The sequence below is a fragment of the Mustela erminea genome, chromosome 4 (genome assembly GCF_009829155.1).
Source record: "Mustela erminea isolate mMusErm1 chromosome 4, mMusErm1.Pri, whole genome shotgun sequence".
NCBI classification, from domain to species: Eukaryota; Metazoa; Chordata; class Mammalia; order Carnivora; family Mustelidae; genus Mustela; species Mustela erminea.
In genome coordinates this window covers 73,250,013-73,270,708 of record NC_045617.1, presented here as the reverse complement: position 1 = coordinate 73,270,708, position 20,696 = coordinate 73,250,013, and the positions used below count along the sequence as shown (strand labels likewise).

Below are 20,696 nucleotides of genomic sequence, written 5' to 3'. Positions count from 1 at the left end.
CTGCCTTCGGCTCGGGTCATGATCCCAGCGTCCTGGGATCGAGTCCCACGTCGGGCTCCTTGCTCCGCAGGGAGCCTGCTTCTTCCTCTGACTCTGCCTTCCACTCTGTCTGCCTGTGCTCGCTCTCTCGCTTGCTCTCTCTCTGACAAATAAAAAAAAAAAAAAATAATAATGTCTTTTCCTCACTGACAATTTTATATCTCTAATTTCTTTATCTATGCTAACTTAATTGTATGGTATCTGCAAAGAAAAGTTAAATGATTATAATGATAGTGGTTACTTTTTATCCTATAGTTGACTTTAAAGGAAATACTCTTCAGAATTCTCCCATTAAGCATGATGTTAGCATTTGTTCTAGAAAAATATGTCTTATAGTATTCATCCATATGTTAACTTTTTTTTATAAAGATGGAATATATTTTGATATCCAGAATGCTTGGGTTCTTGATCCAAATTAAAAAATAATTTTTGTCACTTCCCCTTTATATTAATATATTTGGAATGTGGAATAATCAGTGATCAGAAGATCATTGGATAAATAAAATGACAGGAATAGAACAGTTATATCCTGTTGAGGGATATTCAGTGTGGACCATGCCAAAAGTCAGCCTCACTTTTGGCCTGTGGGGAAACAAGTGCTTCTAATGATGCTACAAATTAGACTTTCCAGATGTACTGCTTATTTGTGAGGACATTATTTACTTTGTGGAGGTGAAACCCAAATAACCGTGATGGAAATAAGAAAGTTGTTTTTGTCTCAGGTCAAATCCAGATGTAGGGACTCAGTTATATTTCGTGCTTGCACAGCCTTCCAGGATTCTCACAATCTCCAGCTTTGCATTCTGATACCATCAAGATAGTATCGTTGTCCATAAGCATTGAAATGGAATTGTAGCTATCACATCTACAACCCAAGCCTTAGCATAGAAGAAGGGATGAAATCGTGACCTTTCCCTTTTTTAAAGAGCTACATGGACACCATTTCCATTCATGGCCCAGTGGATGGCACTTACTAATGTGGTTCCTTATGCAAGGGATACCTGAAATGTAGCCTTAACTGGATACCCATGTTCCCAGCTAACAGTCCAGGGATGAAAGAAAGCTGGGAATTAACTAGAAGTTTTTGCCAATAGACTGGTTGGGTCTATTGGATACATAAGCTCACTTCAAGCTTCTTCCTTACAATAGAAACTTCTACTAAATGGAACATTCTTTTTTTTTTTTCCAATATAGATTGACACATTATTAAAATCCTGGTATATCAACCTTCATATCATTTGTGCAACACATTAAAGCTTTTTTTTTTCAATGATAAGTGAGTACCCCAATATCATTGGTAATATATTTTGTAATCACAATGTAGGTTAGGAAACCCTGGAAGGTTTCTGTTGACAATAGTCCTATCTATAATAATATAGGCCAACCTAACCTATTTCTTAAAGACTATTTCTTTATTTGACAGAGAGAGAGAGATGTTGAGAGAGGCAATACAAGCAGGGGTATGGAAAAGGGAGAAGCAGGCTCCCTGTCAAGAAGGGATCCTGACGCAGGGCTCAATCCTGGGACCCTGGGATCATGACCTGACCTGATGCTTAAAAACCGAGCTACCCAGGCACTCCCAGGCTAAACTATTTTTTAGATTCTGACACGGAAGCAGTTACAAAATTCAACTATTTTATATGCTAACTAATATATCAATTTCCTTTACATTACCCCCCAAACACTAGTTCAATAGCCTCTGCATGGAGGAAAACACAGTCCTTTAAGGGAGTCCATTTCTTTATAATGAAATTATAATCACAGAGAATTTCTTTTCTATGTTCTTGAAACTTATACACCTGAAATTAAAACCTGTTAAACTTTGTCTTTTCCTCTAGGATCTAGAGATACCTAATGCAATATGGGGGCTAGAAGTTTTTATATTCATTAAACATACAAAATAAATGTTTTTTTCTTAGCATTTGGGGAGAGATAACTAATGGGTATCTGAAGGTTTTCCTTCAGGGAACTCTGTTTAAATATGTTCTAGAAGACATACAAGATTCAGCATGTAATTATACTCATGGCTAAGGTTCTTTATGGGGGTATAGTAAGAACTCACAGCTGAATGAAAGGGGAAAAAACACAGGCAGAGTCTGGAGGAAGGCATATGTAGATTTCTACATGCTCTTTTACTTCCATGAGAAGTCACACAGAGCAGTTTCCCCCCAGCAACAGAAGAACAGCATATATGTGTTATGTTTCTGTCCAGGGATGCCCACTAAAGAGGCAGTACCTAAACTGCTTCCTGTGGGCTGGCCATATATGAAAGTTCCAGACTCTGCAAGGAAATCAGGTGTTGAGCATAAACCATATGGTTTGCACAGTCTAGGTACAGTGAATCATTTGTCATTTAACTGTTGATTGAGAGCCAAGTAGATAGATGCCAGCCAAGGGCCAAACTTGCAAGTCAATTTTTTTTTAATGATAACATTTTCAGGCTTGCTATATAAATTCTTTTCAGCAGACATAGGTAACTGCCTATATCTTTAAATTTCTAGATGAATAAGGTCGAGATATATGGGTAGGAGTGTATTCAATTTAATAGGCATAAAAACACAATGTAAACTTCACAGCAGTTTTTTGAAAGTGTTTAGAATATTGATTCAGCAATGAAAGTTTCAAAAGCTTGTTTGGACTATCATGTGAATAACAAACTATATTGATAAATTTATTATCAATAAATCAATTTATTATTTAGCAAGAGAGGCACCCTATTTTCATTGGTAAGGCCTTTCCATCTTCACTCTGTCATCTTCAGGGAAAAGAACAAAAAGTGTTGACATGCTGAGACATAAGCAAATACCATGACTTCTTCCTCCATTTCCCAATAAAAGCCTGGCCACAAACTCAGTCCCCAGCTTTGGTACAATGGCTTTCCTTCTTCCTTGGACCTGTGTGTTAGTTGGTTGCTTTTTTGCTTCTCTAGCAGGAGCATATAATTTCTCAGATCTGTATCCACCACTGTGGGAGAAGAGTCCTGGTCAGCTCAGTGACTACAGGGTAGAGAATGGAAAGTACCTCATTGATCCCTGGATATACTCTGAGAGACTGGGGATGTACAAAATCTTAGTGAACAAGACAGCGAGTTATTTTGAAAACACTGTGGCTAACAATGAACAAAATATTTTTTGGGGTTTACCTCTCCAGCATGGCTGGCAATACAGAACAGGTAAGAATGAATCTTGTTTTCATCCTGATGATCTACTAATATGACCACATAGTAATTGGGAAGTAAGATTCTGTAAATACCATACCATGTTTTTGAAAATTGATTCTTTTCTTTTTCCTCTTTCACCTCATAACCATATTTCTTCACTTCTCCTCCATAAAGCCTACTTTTACATGCTTTTGTCTTGACTAGAATCCATAATGAGGCATAAGGGATAGCTGCCAAACACAAAAAGACTTCATATTAAATCTATTGAAATCTATTGAGCATACTTCAAATATTTATTGAACTCCTGCTAGGTGCTAGATGCCATTTGAAGCACTTAGATGAACAAAACAGTCAAAAGGATATACATTAAAAACAGAAGTTGATGTCAAATTTACCTGAATTTTTTTGAAGTCCCAATTGTGATCACCTATACATGGAGATAGGACTGATACGTAAGGCGTGCCATCTTGTTCATAAGGATGTTTCTCTGCAAATGATTGATTCCTCTTGAAAATACATTCTAGTGTTTCATTAAGAGATATGTAGGATTCATAAATTAGATATTTTTGTTCTTGCCAACAGAAAAAGCTCATGAAGGAGCTTATCCACACTGATAATACCACCAATAAAGAAATATGTTCTATTCCAATAGAAAAAATATAGAGGGTAGATTATGGTTGATCTTAAGTCTGAGCAGTGGTCATATTCAGGAGCTACTGAGGAGGACAAGTCATGCTTCTTTGTTAGGGAATATCCTGAGACCCAAATCTACTCCTATTTATCTGGCATTCACTGGGGTCAAAACAACCCTTGTCCAAGAGAAATCATTAATATAAAGTCTGCTATGGGAGGCATGCCAACCTCAGGGGAGGTACAGAGTCTGAATGAGCTGGTAGATTAATGCTCTTCTTTCTCTTTCTTTGCATTCACACATCAGGATCAAGTCTGACTAAACTCATCCATTGATGAGCTGATCAGTGTTCAACATTTGCTAAGAACAGTGGAGAGATGGGGTGTGAATGAGTACTTTCAGACAGTTTCCCTGCCATTAAAGAATTTACAGCACAAGTGAAATAGGAAAGATAGCAGAAATTAAATAGAAAACAATAAACAATAATTCTTGGATAGACATTAAAAGTGCAAAACAAGGGCCAGAGTGGAATCAGCTGGAGTGATCAGAAAAAAATGAATTTAACCTGAGACTTGAAATGTGGATGAAATTTTACTGGGGAAATAGAAATGAAATCTACTAGGAAATAAAAGAATGAGCCAAAACAGTGTTTCTCAGTCTTGGCTGCATGTTGAAAATAACTACCTAGTTAAAAGAAAAAAAAAAAAAACAGTGTTTAAGTCCACCTGAGAAATTCTATTCTAATTTGATAATATTGGAAATTAAGGCAAAGGACAAGACCTGGAAATAGGATAGCATAGAAACATGTGCTTGACTGTAGGTTGAGTGTGTGTGTGTGTGTGTGTGTGTGTGTGTGTGTTTGTGTGCTTAAGGAAGGGACAAGAAAAGGAAGGGAGAAGGATTGAGTGCGAGGGACTTGTTGGGGACCAATGAAAGAAGAAGAGAACAAATTAAAGCGAAATATTTATTGATATTCAGGAATTAATGTTAGTACATAACAAATAATCGCTGCACCCTCTCTTTTCTAGGAAGATTAGCTGATCCCAGAGGAAGGAAAGGCTGTGGCTATGAATCTGGAGATCATTTGTGTATCTCCGTGGACAGCTGGTGGGCTGGTAGGTTCATTTTTTTTTTTTAAGATTTTATTTATTTATTCGACAGAGATCACAAGTAGGCAGAGAGGCAGGCGGGGGGTTGGGAAAGCAGGCTCCCCAATGATCAGAGAGCTCGACGTGGGGCTTGATCTCCTGACTGTGGGATCATAACCTGAACTGAAGGCAGAGGCTTTAAGCCACTGAGCCACCCAGGTGCCCCTGGTAGGTCCATTTAAATGGCAAAATAGGTAATAGCCATTCCCAAGGAAAGTATTCAACCTAAAATCTTAGAGACAGAGACAAAATAATACTATTCTTTTGTAAGAAGGAATCTATTTCATCATGTACCTTGTGGTCTTTATGCCACATTCTAGAATTTAACAGTCATAATGTCAATAATGATTCCTCAGGACATATAGCGCTTTTCACAGAAGGACGGAAACAAGGAACTGTAAAGGACCATGGCCTCTGAAAGCCCAGCACTGGCAGTCAGGTGGGAGGTCCCACAAGAGTCTCCAGAATGAGGAAAGATGAGAAATGAGAGAACAAGCAAATAGGGCTTTGCCTCATTTTGTTTAGACCGAATGTGTTTGACTTTAAAACCATAAAAGTGTCAGAGTAGTGTGCCACAAATCATTTTGTCAATCCATAATCAAAGGCTCAGTCACATATTTAATACTAAAATAATCAAAAGGTTATTTTCTAATTCTTTAATTCTGTTTTGTTTTTTAGTAATAAAATTAATTTCCACACAATTTCTTAGAGATATTTCCCAATAATTAGAGACAAGAATACATTAAGTTTCACTTTCTTGGATTTACACACATCATATAACACCTTTACATGTTTTTCTAATACTGTGCAGACCAGTTCTTTTCAAAGACCCACAGTCATGGCCACGGATGTAGAACTCAGGCTTCTTTATTCGATTGATTTAGTAGTTTGGAGTAGCAGTCTGCTCCACTGGGGCGTAGAATTGCATTCATAAATACATGTCTTATCATAGACAATGTTCTGCATCACCAGTGAGAATCAGTATAAGCTTTATAGCTATCAAAATTATAATGTCTAAATCTGATGGAATAGGTTATTTTTAGAGAGAAACAAAAAAGTTAATTCATTGCCAATTTAGTTATCCAAAGATCAATTGTCAACACTTACCCAAAATGTTTGCTTAAAAACCCAATAATAAAACAAGGATTTTGTGATATCATGGTTGCACATTAAACTTGACTAAGTACAAAGTACAAAATGTTAACACTCTTGCCACATTAAATGTTTTAGAAAAGTATTGTTATGATAAAGCTTCAGTTAGAGGTGTATCATTCTATGCGTAAATAGATAATTTTCTTTTTTTTTTACTTAACACTTTGAAAAAATGGATATTAAGTAATACTAAATTAATATGAAATGTCAACATTAATTTTTATTTAAGATATAGACAACAGCTTGAGTCTGTGTTTATTTATGATTCTAGGCTTATTAAGAAAAGCTATATATGTGATCCTTAGGGAGATTTTTAATTTTTTTTGGTAGTGACTAACTTTTTGGTTTCTGGACCTGTGATTTTTGCTTACTAGTTTACAGACTACTTAAAAATATTCTCTATCTCATTTGTTAGTGCTTGTGATAATAATAAGTATTTTTGCTGTTACAGATATGAATTACTTTCTAAGTGCATTACCTTTCCTGGCTGCGGTTGATTCCGGCATAATGGGGATATCATCAGATCAAATCATGCTTTTGCCGCCACCCAAGGACCAGACGAATTTTTGCCTTAATATTTCTAGTTGTCAATCATCCTATCCTGAGATAATGAGCAAGTGGAATGCCTTTTACCAGGTTGCTTTCTTAAGTTTTATAATTTATTTTCTTAGGAGGTGATAAGAGAATTTCCTTTTCTATATAATGTTTTTTGTCTAGGTCTTTGTTTTCATCATGTAATATTTTCCTAAGTGCAAAAATGTAAATAGTTATGCAAATTATATTATTACTTCACAGTGGGGGATTATGTGCCATTAGTACCCTCTGAACCAATACAACATTAACACAAAGTCTATCCACTCATTTAAATTAAATTATACATAAATGTGAGAGCACAAAATGTATCTTACTAAATAAAAGGAGTATTCTGGCTAATTGAACCTGCATGGCAACCAAGGGTTAACTCTTGGGAGAAATACAATTATAGAGTTTGTTTTTAGAACAGTCAATTAACTTATTTCAATTGAATTAATAAATGATCATACATAGGGAGAACTAAACAATTATGTGACAATCAAAACCAAATATTCAATAAGCAAAATGCAAACATTGGCTAAATATAGAAGTGGTAGAAGGTCCACAATAAAAAGATAGATTTACTTGTTCTGTAGATTATTAATTCACTACTTTAGATATGATTAAATTAAATATCCTAACAAAAATTTCCTCTTTTTCTTAATTTTAAACTTCTGTGGTAGTTTCTACTATGGTAGGAGAAAAACAAATGACAAACCAAAACCAAAATCCTCCTGGCCAGTATAAAATACTGACTCTTGTGCAAATTATTGCAGCTCATCTCTTATAGGTGGATTCAATAATAATACTTATAATAGATATTTATTATACTCTATTATGGAGTGTTATTCACTAAGGGCCTGCATAGTTCTTAGAAACAAAAGTTCTCCTCTCTTGTAGAATATTTCTAGCTTATATATGGGATTCAATGAAATTTAAGGAAAGAAATTGTTATATTTTCTCAAATACGAATAAATGTCTCCTTTGCTACAGCATTTGCAGAATCCTTCTAGTAGCTTTGAAGACCTGTTGAAGTACTTCTGGGCTGCACATGTTTCAACCTTGGAACATGCTAGCAAAATATTTGAAGATAGGTAAGAATGGATCCCAAATAATTTCTATTTAAGATGGTAAATGATTTTGGCCTTACTTAACGCCTTTTTATTCCTCTTCTAAAGTGATGGTTAATCTTCCTTTTAAATAATATTATTCACTGAGTATTTTAATGATGAAGTATAACTCTTTTAGAATGATTAGATTAAAAAGTATTTTATGAAGAAGGGGCAAAATCTTTTACTAACCAACTGATAACTAACAAAACAGCTAGCCAACCAACCAACAAATAAAATATACAGCCAATTTCTCTCTCTAAAAAAAAAGAAACATTTTCTTCATTATTTTGACCATGGGCACATCATATGGTAGGTACACACTTAAAGAAAAAGATAAACTAGCATCAGGATTAGCACTCAGGATAGTTTAGCAGATTATCAAGCCACTCTACATGTTACATCTACATGTTACACTCTATATCTAGAGTGCTTAGTTGTGAATGATAATGTATTAGTCAGGGTTCTCCAAACAAACAGTGCCAATAGGAGATAGTGTTAGAGAGATGATAGATAGATAGATAGATGATAGATTAATAGATTAGCTAGATGATAGATAGATAAATAGGTAGGTAGATAGATAGGTGGAAGCAGGAGAAGCTTATCTTCCAGTTTGAAGACCATCAGTCAAGAGAATTCTCTCTTACTTTAAGGAAGGTTAGACTTTTGTTCTAATACACCTTCAAAAGATTGGATATGGCCCATCCACATTAGGGAGGGCAATATGTTTCACTCAGTCAACTGATTTTGGAAACTGAGATTTCCCGAAAAACACCCTTACAGAAACACCCAAAATAATGTTTAACTAAATATCTGGGCACCCTGAGGCCCAGTCAAGTTGACACATAATAAAATCAGCTATCGTGGACACTGTCTGAGGGTGAAGTCAACCACTTTGAGTGAAGTGTGGGGTAGAAATCTGGGTATGGTAAAAAACAGGAACCAAAAAATTGGGGTCCTTGGTATTGTATGAGTAGACTGGTAAAGCCAGGCAGGCATGTGTGCCTCTTAATTTCACTGATTGTCTCTCCCACTGACTCCCACTGACTCCATCAGTTAGGTAAATAAATCACATAAGTAGCAGATTCAAAATACATTTCCTCCTTTACCTCCTTTATTGATATGGTTTCAAAAATCAGATATTAAGTTGGGCAATGGAAGAGTTTTCTCCTGGGGCAGCATCAGTGATAGGATTTGGGGCTGCAGTTGTAACTCAACTGCTTTTTCTATTCTGATGACAGGAAATAGGAATGAGATTATTAGACAATGATTCTGGCCTGGGATTGCCTACCTCAAGATATGACTGATAGCAAGTCATTGTTCTAGATTACTTTTTCATTTACAGATGTTCCAGGTTCATATACAAAGATAAATCACTAGAGAATCCAACTTTGTCCCTAGAAAATATAAGAGTACTTCAGGTACATTCAAGGAGATTGAAGAAACTTTTTTCTTATAGGCATATTTCCTGTCTCCTGTGGACTTAGACTTTTAATCCAATTGTATTTATTCCTATATATGTAATGGAACTGCTTTTGAAAGAAATGCTATATTTTTAACAGGCTAAATTTATTTAAAAACTCCAAAATCACAGGGCATATGAATTTTTGGTGTATAATCTTAAATATTTACATGACTATTTTGATCACAAGCATATGACCTAAAAATTTTTTTCTGATAGTGTTAGAAGCACTTTCCTCACTAATTATAACCAAAAAATTGCTTTTTAATAGCTCTTTTTATTCTCTGAAATTTGATCCTTCTTACTTGGCCTTCTATTTAGGTATCAACAAGTGACTCTCTCAAATGGGTTTTTTAAACAGCTACTGTTTCTTAAGTACAATAAGTAAAAGAAATTTCATGAAGTATCCTAATATAAGATCTCACCTGAAAACACCTCCTTTCTCTAGATCCCAAGTATGTAGTTGAGCTGTTTAGGAACTTTTTAAAAATGTTATGGCCAGGGAGTAGCAGGGCTAGTATTCAAATTTCTCCTGACTCCATAGCTCATTTTCTTACCTGCAAGCTGTACTGTCTGCAAGGTACATAGCCTACAAACTCATTTGATGAGTCAGTAACTACCAAGGTTCTTCCCTTCTAAAAAGATATTAAAAGCTATTAAACAATAAAAAAATGCTTCCACCTTTTCAATATATAATGAAGCAGGAATAAAATACAATATTCACTTCCTTGATGAAGAATCTTGAAATTCTGGGGAGAGAGGAACCATGCAGGCAATCACCGAATTGAACAAAAAATCATTCTTAACCTCTTCTCCCTCCCTCTAGGTAGGTTAGCAGGCAAGTGAGTGTGATCAGAGCCTCCCTGTCCTAGGAGTTAGAATAGTGGATGGATGGCCCTTAGACCATCTGTGGGAATGGTCTGTGGGAAGATCTTAGCATCTTCCCACAGCTGCTGCTATCTCTCTTTCAGGGATTCTTCAGAGATCCATCCATCCTTTCCTCCCTCCCTCCGTCCCTTCTTTCCTTCCTTCCTGTTCCTTTAATTCATATATTGCATTCAGGTGTGCTTTCTTGTTTTTTGTTTTGGGTCACTTTTAGTTTGTATATTATCCACTTCGTATATGGCAATGATTTAGTCACGTGGTTCTATGAGATTTTTCCATCTCTTCCACCAAAAATACATAAGTACATGAAACAGCTGTATCCAGGGAGAATACGACTATACCCACTGGTTGCTTTGATATTTGGTACTATATTTCTAAAAATAAAAAATCCTATAACATTTCCTGATTTATAGATTTAAGTATAATCCTTTTTGTCATGGCCATAGAAAATTACCACTTAGTTCCCCTCACCCACACACCACACAAATTCTTCCCACTTCTCACTTTCTCTGCATGATTGTTTAGTGATTTGGATTGGGACAATGTTCAGTGGCTACATTATTTTAACTATTAATTGTTCTTCATATCACATGTACTAAACTGATTATAATTCTTTTCCTTTGCTATCTTATTCCCTTTAGCGTTGATAATTTTTTACATATTTTTGTTTACTTTCTATTGTATACAACGCTAATTACTTCAAGTTGGCAAACCAAGGAAGTTTCTTCTCAACATGTTTAAAATCATTTGGAATTATATCAAATTTTTCTTCTAGAAGAGGTTTCTTTCAGAGCTGTTGACCTGCTCTGCTTTGCCTAGGTGGTCTGATATGATTCTTAGGTCTCTAGTATCTTCGTACTAGATTTCCTTTGTCTCTTCTTTGAGTTGAATCGCCCATTTCCAGTATCCTGTATCTTTTTATTTCTTGGATTACTTTGTTTGTCAGGACTTACATACTGGTCGACTCAGAACAGTTGTATAAGAAGAAAAAATTGTAGGTAATTTGCATTCTTACAGTATCATTATTCTATCATGATTTCTGACTGAGGCTTTGAGTGATTACAGAAACCTAGCTGGTAATACTTAAGATTTTTGAAGGCATATCTCCATTATTTTTTAGCTTCAGTTTCATTGTTGAGAAGTCTGCAATTTATTAGGTGTGTTGTCCTGTATTTCATTTTGTTTTCTTCACGAGAATGTAGACAGGTGATAACTACTAAATCTCAGTGTCATAGACCAGTGTTTATTCCTCACATGTTTAAGATTCAGCTGGGCAGGTCTGCTCATTCCTGGGCTCACATCGTGTTAGCTGACTTTGATTGGCATCCCAGGGTTGAGTGAAGCTCAGCTCTGCTCCACTTGTCTTCTAATTCTTCAGTAAGCAAGCTTGAGTGTTTACCATAGTGACGGCAGAATGACAAGAGAGAGAAACCAAATTGACAGGGTGTCAAGTTGGCTAATATCCTATTGGCCAAATGAAATCTTATGGCTGAACCAAGATCAGAAAGTTATGCCTCTCTCCTTCCCACCTCCTTCCAATGTAACAGGGAAGGGGCACTGGGAAAAACAAACACCAGAGATAGAGTGAGTTTGAAAAACTGCAGGCATGTTTGCAATCTACTATATACTGGGATATTTCCTTCAAATCTCATATGTTACTTTTTAAAGAATATATTAGGGTTTTTTCTTTACATGAGACAATACTGAGCTCTGTATGGTCTACATATACTTAAAACTGTTGGATCTTGGATCCTAAGATTGATTGGTGCACGTATATCTGTATTTTATATTAAAATGAGCCTCTTCAGGTGTATTTTTATTTTTTTTTAACTTGGCTACATCTTAACTGAAATATTAGATGAATTGTCTGATAACAGATTCAGTTAAATCATTTGAAAGGATTCCATTTGATCTGACTTTGCTTATATGTCTTTGTGCCTTGAACTGGTGCCCTCACCTCTTTCCTAGGGTTTATTTAAGCCATTGTTTTTAGGGCTTGCTGTTTGTCTAAGCCATTGCAGTTTATTTAAACCATTGTTTCTCACTTGTGATGAGCACTGGGTGTTATATGTAAGTGACGAATCGCTAAATTCTACTCTTGAAACAATACTACACTGTAAGTTAATTAACTAGAATTTAAATAAAAAGTTGAAATTAAAAAATCAAAAACAGAAGCAAGAAAATAATGAGGCTGAAATTATGAATGGACTAATTAAAATTGTACCTGTTTCCACTTGTCTCTTAGGTTGGAGTATTATTCTAAACCAGAAGCAAATTTTGGAAGAAACTGGTGTGTGGCTGTGAAATATTTAGCTGCAGCCCTCTTTCCAACAACTTTGGTCAGAACATATGAATTCCAGAAGGGCCTGCCTCCACGAATGCTTGTTAACGGGGATAGAGCCCCCTTCATCCATGACTTTACTGACTTTCAAAACATGGTTCTTCTTGTTCTAAGTTTTCTTCGCCAAGTGGATAACTCTCCAGGTAAGAGCCTTGTAAGCAATACCTCAAAAAAATTAATATTTCTTTGAATAAAGGAAGAAATAATGATTTTATTTGATACAAAGATCATCATAACACATATTGTCAAAGAAAGTCATGATTTTCCATGGGTATCCATTCCACAGTTTTTGGTCCTTCTAAGGGTGGCCTGTCCTTTCTTATGCATCTTTATTGATCTATGAAGCCACCAGACAACCTCCAGTCCCCTTTTCATCCACAAACCCAGATACAGTCCTTTGCTGCTGTTACACTGTTCCTTTTTTTAAAAATCTTATACATTGCTCTTAAATTTAGCAAAAAAAAAAAAAAAATCTCAAAAGAAAATGTGCCATGATTAATGGGAAAAACTAGCAAATTGACTTACGTGAGCTCACTTGATCTAGTCTTACTAGCTGTGGATGAAATATTCTGCTGCAGTCCCTCAACTGTAGGGCTTCCTTCAGAATGAAAAACAGAAGGGATCTATAATTGTACCTTTGAATTACCACATCATCTCAGTTTTCTAGATATGGTCTTATGCAGTGAACCAAGCTGAAAACATTCAGTTAAAATAATTAAAATGTTGTGATTTTTAACCCCTCCAAAAGAATCTGAAAGATACAAAAGCAAAGTAAACATAAATACATTAAATATATGTTTTGAAATCTTATTTGTATTAATTCGAGTAAGAATTAACCCCAAACATTTAAGGCTTTCATGCAATGGCAGTTTCTTCTTGCTGTAGTAATGGTTCCAGTGAAATATTCTCAGTCAATGGCAGTTTCCCTTTACACAATGAATAGAGGAGTAAGTTACCTTCTATCTGTGCTTGTTCCAACCCCTGACTTCTATATAATCTACATCCCACCAGCAGAAAGATGCTCTCATGTTTGGAGAAGCAGTGGGGTAGGGAATTAAACTGTTGTCTAAGGACTACTTTTGTGTGACAAACTATACCATGAAAGGAGAAGCATGAATTTTGTTAATCGCCTGCCAAATTATCAGATGGCATAAATTACATAGGCTTGGGTTGTAGAAACTGGATTTCCTCTTAAGATGTACAAGGTGAAGAACTGAGTGGAGAGTGAAACATTTCATTTAAAGCGTGAAAGTACCATTGTACAAGATTTTATTACAGATTAAGTTTTACTGAAATTTGGCTTTGTGTCACAAGTTTGAATTGCTTTCACAAAAAAAAAAATGGGAGAGTAAATGTTGAAAGTTACTGATGAAAAAATGGTGAACCTTGATAGTGTAATTGTATAAACCTTATATAACAAGGTACTTACTGTTGTCAAGTTGTCATTCTCATGGCAACCACTCTCCACTGACACCCAGAATTCAGTCTGTGTCAAAGGCCTTGGAGTTTTCAAATAAGCAAAGAATAGAGAAAACAGATATATTGAAAACAAGGCATGAGTGAAAAACAAATACTGATACTTAAAAATGAGCATGTTCAGTTAATCTTTGATAGAAACATATGTACACATTTACAATAAAGTTTAAAAGTGTCATGTAGCTACTTTTTAGTCTCCAGAATGATTTTCCACAAGAAACTTAAGCTAAGTTCATTAAATTTAATCTACAAAATAAAATTAACATTTTCAGGCTTCAAATTAGCTTTTTAACATTTTTGCTGATGGTAAGAATTGGCATGGAGTTTTAAGTTTTTAATTTTGTAAAATTCTGAACCATCTCTTTATCTTTAGTGGCATCAAGTTTTAATCCTTGACTATACATATTCTAAGAGTAAAGCCCATATTTAAGTTGAAAGATAACATTAGGTATAAATTAGTAAGAGAACAAAGCTTGCCTAGATTTTATTACTTTATTTCCGCATGGGTGATATTTAAAATGAACAATGAAGACTGCATGAAAATTGAAAACTGTCAAAAGCTGATATTCATGTTAATATAATTTTAAAATGCTTTTAAAAACTTGTTGAATTTCATGATTCAAGACTGAGGCCAGGTGCCCCTTTTGCTGCCCCTAACCTGAACAAGAGGTTTGTTACCTCCTACTCTTCTGCTGCAATGGTCACTACCTCCTCCTTTCTTTGAATGAGGACAACTGTTTGCTGAAGTATGATGTATGGTTGGGTGAAAGGAAATGAACTTGGGCATCTCAGAAGCTGCAGTGAAGATGGTGACATAGGAAGCTCCTGAACTTACTCCTTTCACGGACACCAAACCGACAGCTACAGACAGAAAGATTCACTCTGAAAGAAATCCAGAAACTAGCTGAGTCACTCTTACTCTTTGGGAAAATGAGAAAAAAATCCACATCAATGTAGGAAGAAGAGGCTGAGACACAATCTTGCCATAAGCCCCAGCCGTGGTGAAGCAACACAGAATAGGGAGAGATCTCACAACTCCCAGCTTCTCCTTAAGGAGTGATGAGTTTGGACCCCACATCCATCCATACATTGGAACCACAACTTCTAAGACTTCCATGTGAGAGATGTGCTCCCAAACATCTAGTTTTGAAAGCCAACAAGGCTTGGATCCACAAGACTCAGAAGGCTATAGCAAACTAGGAGACAATTCTTGAAAGGTTTGTGCAGACACACTGTGGCAAATTCCCAAGGGTCCAGAGCAGAGGCAGCAAAGTGAAACATACCCAGTCTTTTCATGAAAGAAGGCTGTTTGTTTATTCTAATAGCTGTGGACTGAGGGGCAGCTTTCCAATTTAATACTGCAACACTACAGAAACCAAGAACTTGATGGTGTCATCTTGGCACTCTCCCTTTATTTTGTTTCAGAGTAAATGTATCTCCTGGAAGGAACTTGTACACACATCTGTGCCATGTTTTTTTCAGAGGGTACCCTGTGATTGCATGGCTCCAATGGCCAACAGGGCTTAATTAAATTGATGGGTTCCATAGGACTGTAACAAACAAAAACTGCTACCTGAGGATCCAGCTTAAAACCATCTGGCATCCAGTTGTTGACTGAGCTCTGCCTCTTTGGGACACTGATTGGTCTTGGCCCACCTTCAACTATTGGGGGCCATTAAGAACACACTATGCAGTTTCACAAAGAATTGGAAGACAGCCAAGAGGAAGGGCATTGTTGAATGGTAAAATTTATCTTTTATACAGAGGCCTCTTCTTCAAAACTGGGAGAGGTGGCTGTTTTGTCTAATCCATAGAAACCAGCACAGAAATGCAAGGAAAATGAAGACACAGAGGAATATGTTCCAAACAATAGAACAGCATGAAACCTCAGAAAAAGACTTCACTAAAATGGAGATAAGTGATTTACCTGATAAAGAGTTCAAAACAATGGTCACAAAGATACTCTATGAGGTCCGGAAAAGAATTCATGAACAAAGTAAAAATTTCAATAGGGAAATATAAAATATAAAGTACCAAACTGAATTCACTGACCTGAAAAAATATAATAACAGAGCTGAAAAATTCAATAGAGAGATTCAACTGCAGTTTGGATGAAGTGGAAGACAGGATGCAGAACTCGAGAAAAAGACAGCAGATGTCATCCAATGAGAGGAGCAAAAAGAGAGAAGAATGAGAAAGTATGAAGATAGGTTAAAGACATGTATAGAACAACATCAAGTGGACCAATACTTATGTTGCAAGGGTCCCAGAAATAGAAGAGAGAGAGAAAGGAGCAGAAAATGTATTGAAAGAAATCATGACTGAAAATTTCTGTAACTTGGGAAGGACACAGACATCCAGATTCAGGAAATCTAGAGTTCCAAATAAGATGAACCCCAAAAGACCTACACCAAAACACAGAATTAAATTGTCAAAAGTTAAAGACAAAAAGGGAAACTTAAAAGCAATAAGAGAAGACTCACTTTGTACAAGGGAATCTCCTCTCCCCCCATAAGACTCAGGAGATTTTTCAGGAGAAATTTTACCAGTCAGAAGGGTGGCATGAATTATTTAAAGCGCTGAAAGAAAAAACTCCCAAACATGAATACTCTACCTGGCAAAATTTTTCTTCATAATTGAAGGAAAAATAAAGAGTTCTCCAGACAAGCAAAAGCTGAAAGTGTTCAGCACCAGTAAACTGGCTTTATAAGAAATGTTAAAGGGTCTTCTTTAAACTGAAATAAAAGAGTTGCTAATTATAACAAGAGAACATATGAAAGCATAAATCCCTTTGATAAAGGTAAAATACAGTTAAATTCAGGATAATCTAATGTAATGGTGGTATGTTCATAACCTATAAACTTATAAATGAAGAAAAACAATTCCATTTATAATTACATCAAAAAGAATAAAATATCTAGAAGTAAATTTAATCAAGGAGGTGAAAGACCTGTACATTGAAAACTGTAAGACAGTAATGAAAGAAATTGAAAAAGACACAAGTAAATGGAAAGAAATTCCATGTTCATGAATTGGAAAATTAATATTAAAAAGTCCATACTACCCAAAACAGTCTACAGATTTAATGCATCATGTATTAAAATTCCAGTGTCATTTTCCACAGAAGTAAAATGATCCTAAAATGTGGATTCAACCACAAAAACACCCTGTGTAGCCAAGCAGTCTTGAGAAGGAAGACCAAATCTGGAGGCATCTCACTTACAAATTTCAAGCTATACTATAAAGCTCTAGTTAGCAAAACAGTAAGGTACTAGTATAAAAAGAGACACATAGATCAATGGAACAGAATAGAGAGCCCAGAAATAAACCCACACGTATGTGGTCAGTTAATTTACAACAAAGGAAGGAGCCAAGAATAAACAATGGAGAGAGGACATTCTCTTAAATAAATGGTGCTGGGAGAACTGGGCAGCCACCTGCAAAAGAATGAATTGGGCCATTATCTTACCTCAAATGCAAATGGATTAAAGACTCAACAGTGGGATCTGGAGCCATAATCCGGTAGGAGAAAACAAAGGGTAAGCTCTTTGACATTGATCTTAGTGATGAGTGTCTGAATTAGACATCAAATGCAAAGGCAACAACAAGAACAAAATATAAATGGGACTATATTGAACAAAAAGGAAGCAAAGGAAATTATTATTATAGAAGCTTCTCATAGTTGCTGATGTTAACTCCAAGAAACAACTACATACTACTTTGAGAAGTAAATATGTCAAAAAACAAGGTTCTGATATGAGATGAAACTGAAAAACCTAGTAACATTTGTAGACAAAACAGTGAAACAAGTTTTAGACCAACTTAAAAATCAATTTGTTTCAATAAATTGAGTTTTGGGGGGGTAATGATCATTGTTTTATATTTCAAAAGTATTGCGTTTAGAAATTAGTTGTATGATAATGCCTTTGTATGCTTGTCTTTTCCCATGCATTTTTAAATAAACAGTAATCTACACTTCATTAAAATTTTTGAATGTGTTGACTGACTCAATAATAATCAAATTAACCTAACTTCCTCACTAGTTTAAACAGAAAGAAGAGAAAAGAGCTATTTTGGTTCTTAGGACTTTATAACAGAGTAGCTCTAGCCAACTGAGAAACATGAGCCAAATTCTCTCACCCACCAATCAGGTAACATGCTCCATCTCCATGGAAAGAATTAAACGATGTTAACAAGAATAGCTCTTCATGGAAATTAATCTTCCCATCCCCAGAGTGTAGGAAGAAAACAGAAGAAGATCTGGGACCAAGCGTTCTGGACACTTTCAAACCATTAACTCTCATATGTTAACAGATCTAACCTGAAATATTTCTTCTCTAAAAACTCTTATTTTTTCTCTATTTTAAAAGCATTTAAATTACTGTTACTTTTACTGACTTATCTTAAACTATAATACAGTCAAACTTAAAAAGTCTGAGTGCATTGATACATTAAATGACAATTAAAGTCTTCTTCCCCACCTCTTTTCATTTATACCTCTTGGCTCTTCACCCAGTTTTTAAAAGTGGTGCAAATTTTGTTTGAACATAAATATATAAATGGATAAATAAGATCTGTGCTGTTTGCACAAATGAAATCATACTCACTGCTTTGTACTCCATTTTTTTACTAGAAAATTTTCTTGAAGCTCTTGGATATCAGGACATATTGATCCAGCTCATTCTGTTTAACAGATATGTAATGTTTCATTTAATAAATTTACTATAACTGTAGGCATTATTTTCTGTTATAAACTGATGGTAATAATGTAACAATGGCATTTTATGTATGTTTTTCTTGGCAGAGTTTATGATTTTACTGATAAATTTGTAGAGAGGAAATGAATTAAAGTCAATGAGTCATATATTGCTGAGTGGCACTTAAAATAGTTTTCAGGAGTTTCATTTTTGTTATAAAACTGAATTAAAGTTTTTGTTTTCTCTAAATTCCTATCATATAGCAATTTCTGTAACTTACATTAGTTTCTTATGTAGAAAATGCTACTGCACTGTTGTATTAATTTACAGTTCTTTGTTTTTTTAATTTAAATTCATTAGCCAACATATAGTACATCATTAGTTACAGATATAGAGTTCAATAAGTCATCAGTTGCATATAACACCCAGTGCTCATCACAACATGTGCCCTTCTTAATGCCCATCACCTAATTACCCCATCCCCCACCCACCTATCCTTCCAGCAGCCCTTAGTTTGTTTCCTATAGTTAAGAGTCTATAATGGTTTGTCTCGTTCTCTGATTTCTTCTCATTTATTTTTCCCTCTCTTTCCCTATGATCCTCTGCACTGTTTCTTACATTCCACATATGAGTGAAAACATACGATAATTGTTCTCTGATTGACTTATTTCACTCAGCATAATACCCTTCAGTTCCTCCATGTCACAGTAAAAATTGTAAATGGTAGGATTTCATCCTTTTTGGTGGCTGAGTAATATTCCATTGTATACATGAACCACATCTTTACCCATTCATGGGTTGAAGAGGATCTCAGCTCCTTTCAGTTCATAGCAGACATTGCTGCTATGAACATAGGGGTGCGTGTGGCCCTTTTTTTCACTATATCTGTATCTTTGGGATAAATACCCAGTAGTGCCATTTCTGGGTCATAGGGTAGCTCTATTTTTAACTTCTTGAGGAACATCCATACTGTTTTCCAGAATGGCTGTACCAGCTTGCATTCCTACCAACAGTGTAAGAGTGTTCCCCTCTCTCCACAACCTTGCCAACATTTGTTGTTTCCTGACTTGTTCATTTTAGCCATTTGACTGGTGTGAAGTGGTATCTCATTGTAGTTTTGATTTGTATTTTCCTCATGGTTAGGGATGTTGAACATTTTTTCATGTGTCTGCTAGCCAGTTGTATGCCTTCTTTGGAGAAATGTCTGTTCATGTCTTCCGCTCATTTTTTGACTAGATTATTTGGTTTTTGGGTTATCTGATACATCATTTGCAAACATCTTCTCCCATTGTGTAGGTTGCCTGTTAGTTTTGTTGATGAATTTACAATTCTTTTGATGTGTTTGTGCACCTTCCCTAGTTTTCTGATTATTTGTATTTCTTACTGATTTTTATATGAGTTTGTCAATAAATTTTAAATTTAAAAACTTTATATGTATAATTATCAAGTAACAAATATGTAATTTTTATGTGAAAATACATAGTTTTATTTAAAATAAACATTTTAACAATTAAGTATTAACTTGAATTTACATGTAATAATTTTATATCTTTTCCAGGTTTATTTTCATTGACTGCATGGAAAATTTTAATGAGGACACATCATGCAAGGATGCAAGTTCTAGAGCTTTTTCAAATAATTCTTGAAATCTTTAATCCAACATTTCTGAGTGTTTCCAGTGTTTAATTAGTGAACTAAAGATGAACAATTCTAATTTGTTGAGCAACAGTAATTTCAAAATTTTAATATGATCATAACCATATAGTTTTCTTGTTTCTGATATTTTTGATTTATGCTCATTTGTTAGGAATTTATCCATGCATTCTAACTTTAAATTCAAATCAATGCTATGATTATTTTGCTTGATTAATAATTCTTGAGTTTTTAAATTTTAGGATCTAAAGAAAATTATATTAAGCCATCATAAATCATTGTGAAATCAATAGACATTAAATTTATATGGCTCCATTGTTGTTACCCTATATAACCTAATTACATGAAATTTAGAGCAATATATCTTGCT

At 35.1% G+C, this 20,696-nt stretch overlaps 1 protein-coding gene across 1 annotated transcript; it reads left to right on the top strand.

Annotated features, from left to right (window-relative positions):
- Positions 1 to 2,910: 2,910 nt before the first annotated feature.
- LOC116587787 (protein LEG1 homolog) lies at positions 2,911 to 20,462 on the top strand. The gene is made up of 6 exons (XM_032338345.1): positions 2,911 to 3,211; positions 4,859 to 4,945; positions 6,582 to 6,766; positions 7,697 to 7,797; positions 12,405 to 12,643; positions 20,232 to 20,462. The coding sequence occupies exons 1-6, from the start codon at positions 2,911 to 2,913 to the stop codon at positions 20,357 to 20,359; spliced, it is 1,041 nt and encodes a 346-aa protein (XP_032194236.1). The 3' UTR covers positions 20,360 to 20,462.
- Positions 20,463 to 20,696: the final 234 nt, after the last annotated feature.

Excerpts from the sequence above, each read along its gene's own strand:
- LOC116587787 (XM_032338345.1), top strand. The coding sequence starts at position 2,911 with ATGGCTTTCCTTCTTCCTTGGACCTGTGTGTTAGTTGGTTGCTTTTTT. Across the intron at positions 4,946-6,581 it reads CGTGGACAGCTGGTGGGCTG|ATATGAATTACTTTCTAAGT; the intron begins GTAGGTTCATTT and ends TTGCTGTTACAG. Across the intron at positions 6,767-7,696 it reads AGTGGAATGCCTTTTACCAG|CATTTGCAGAATCCTTCTAG; the intron begins GTTGCTTTCTTA and ends CCTTTGCTACAG.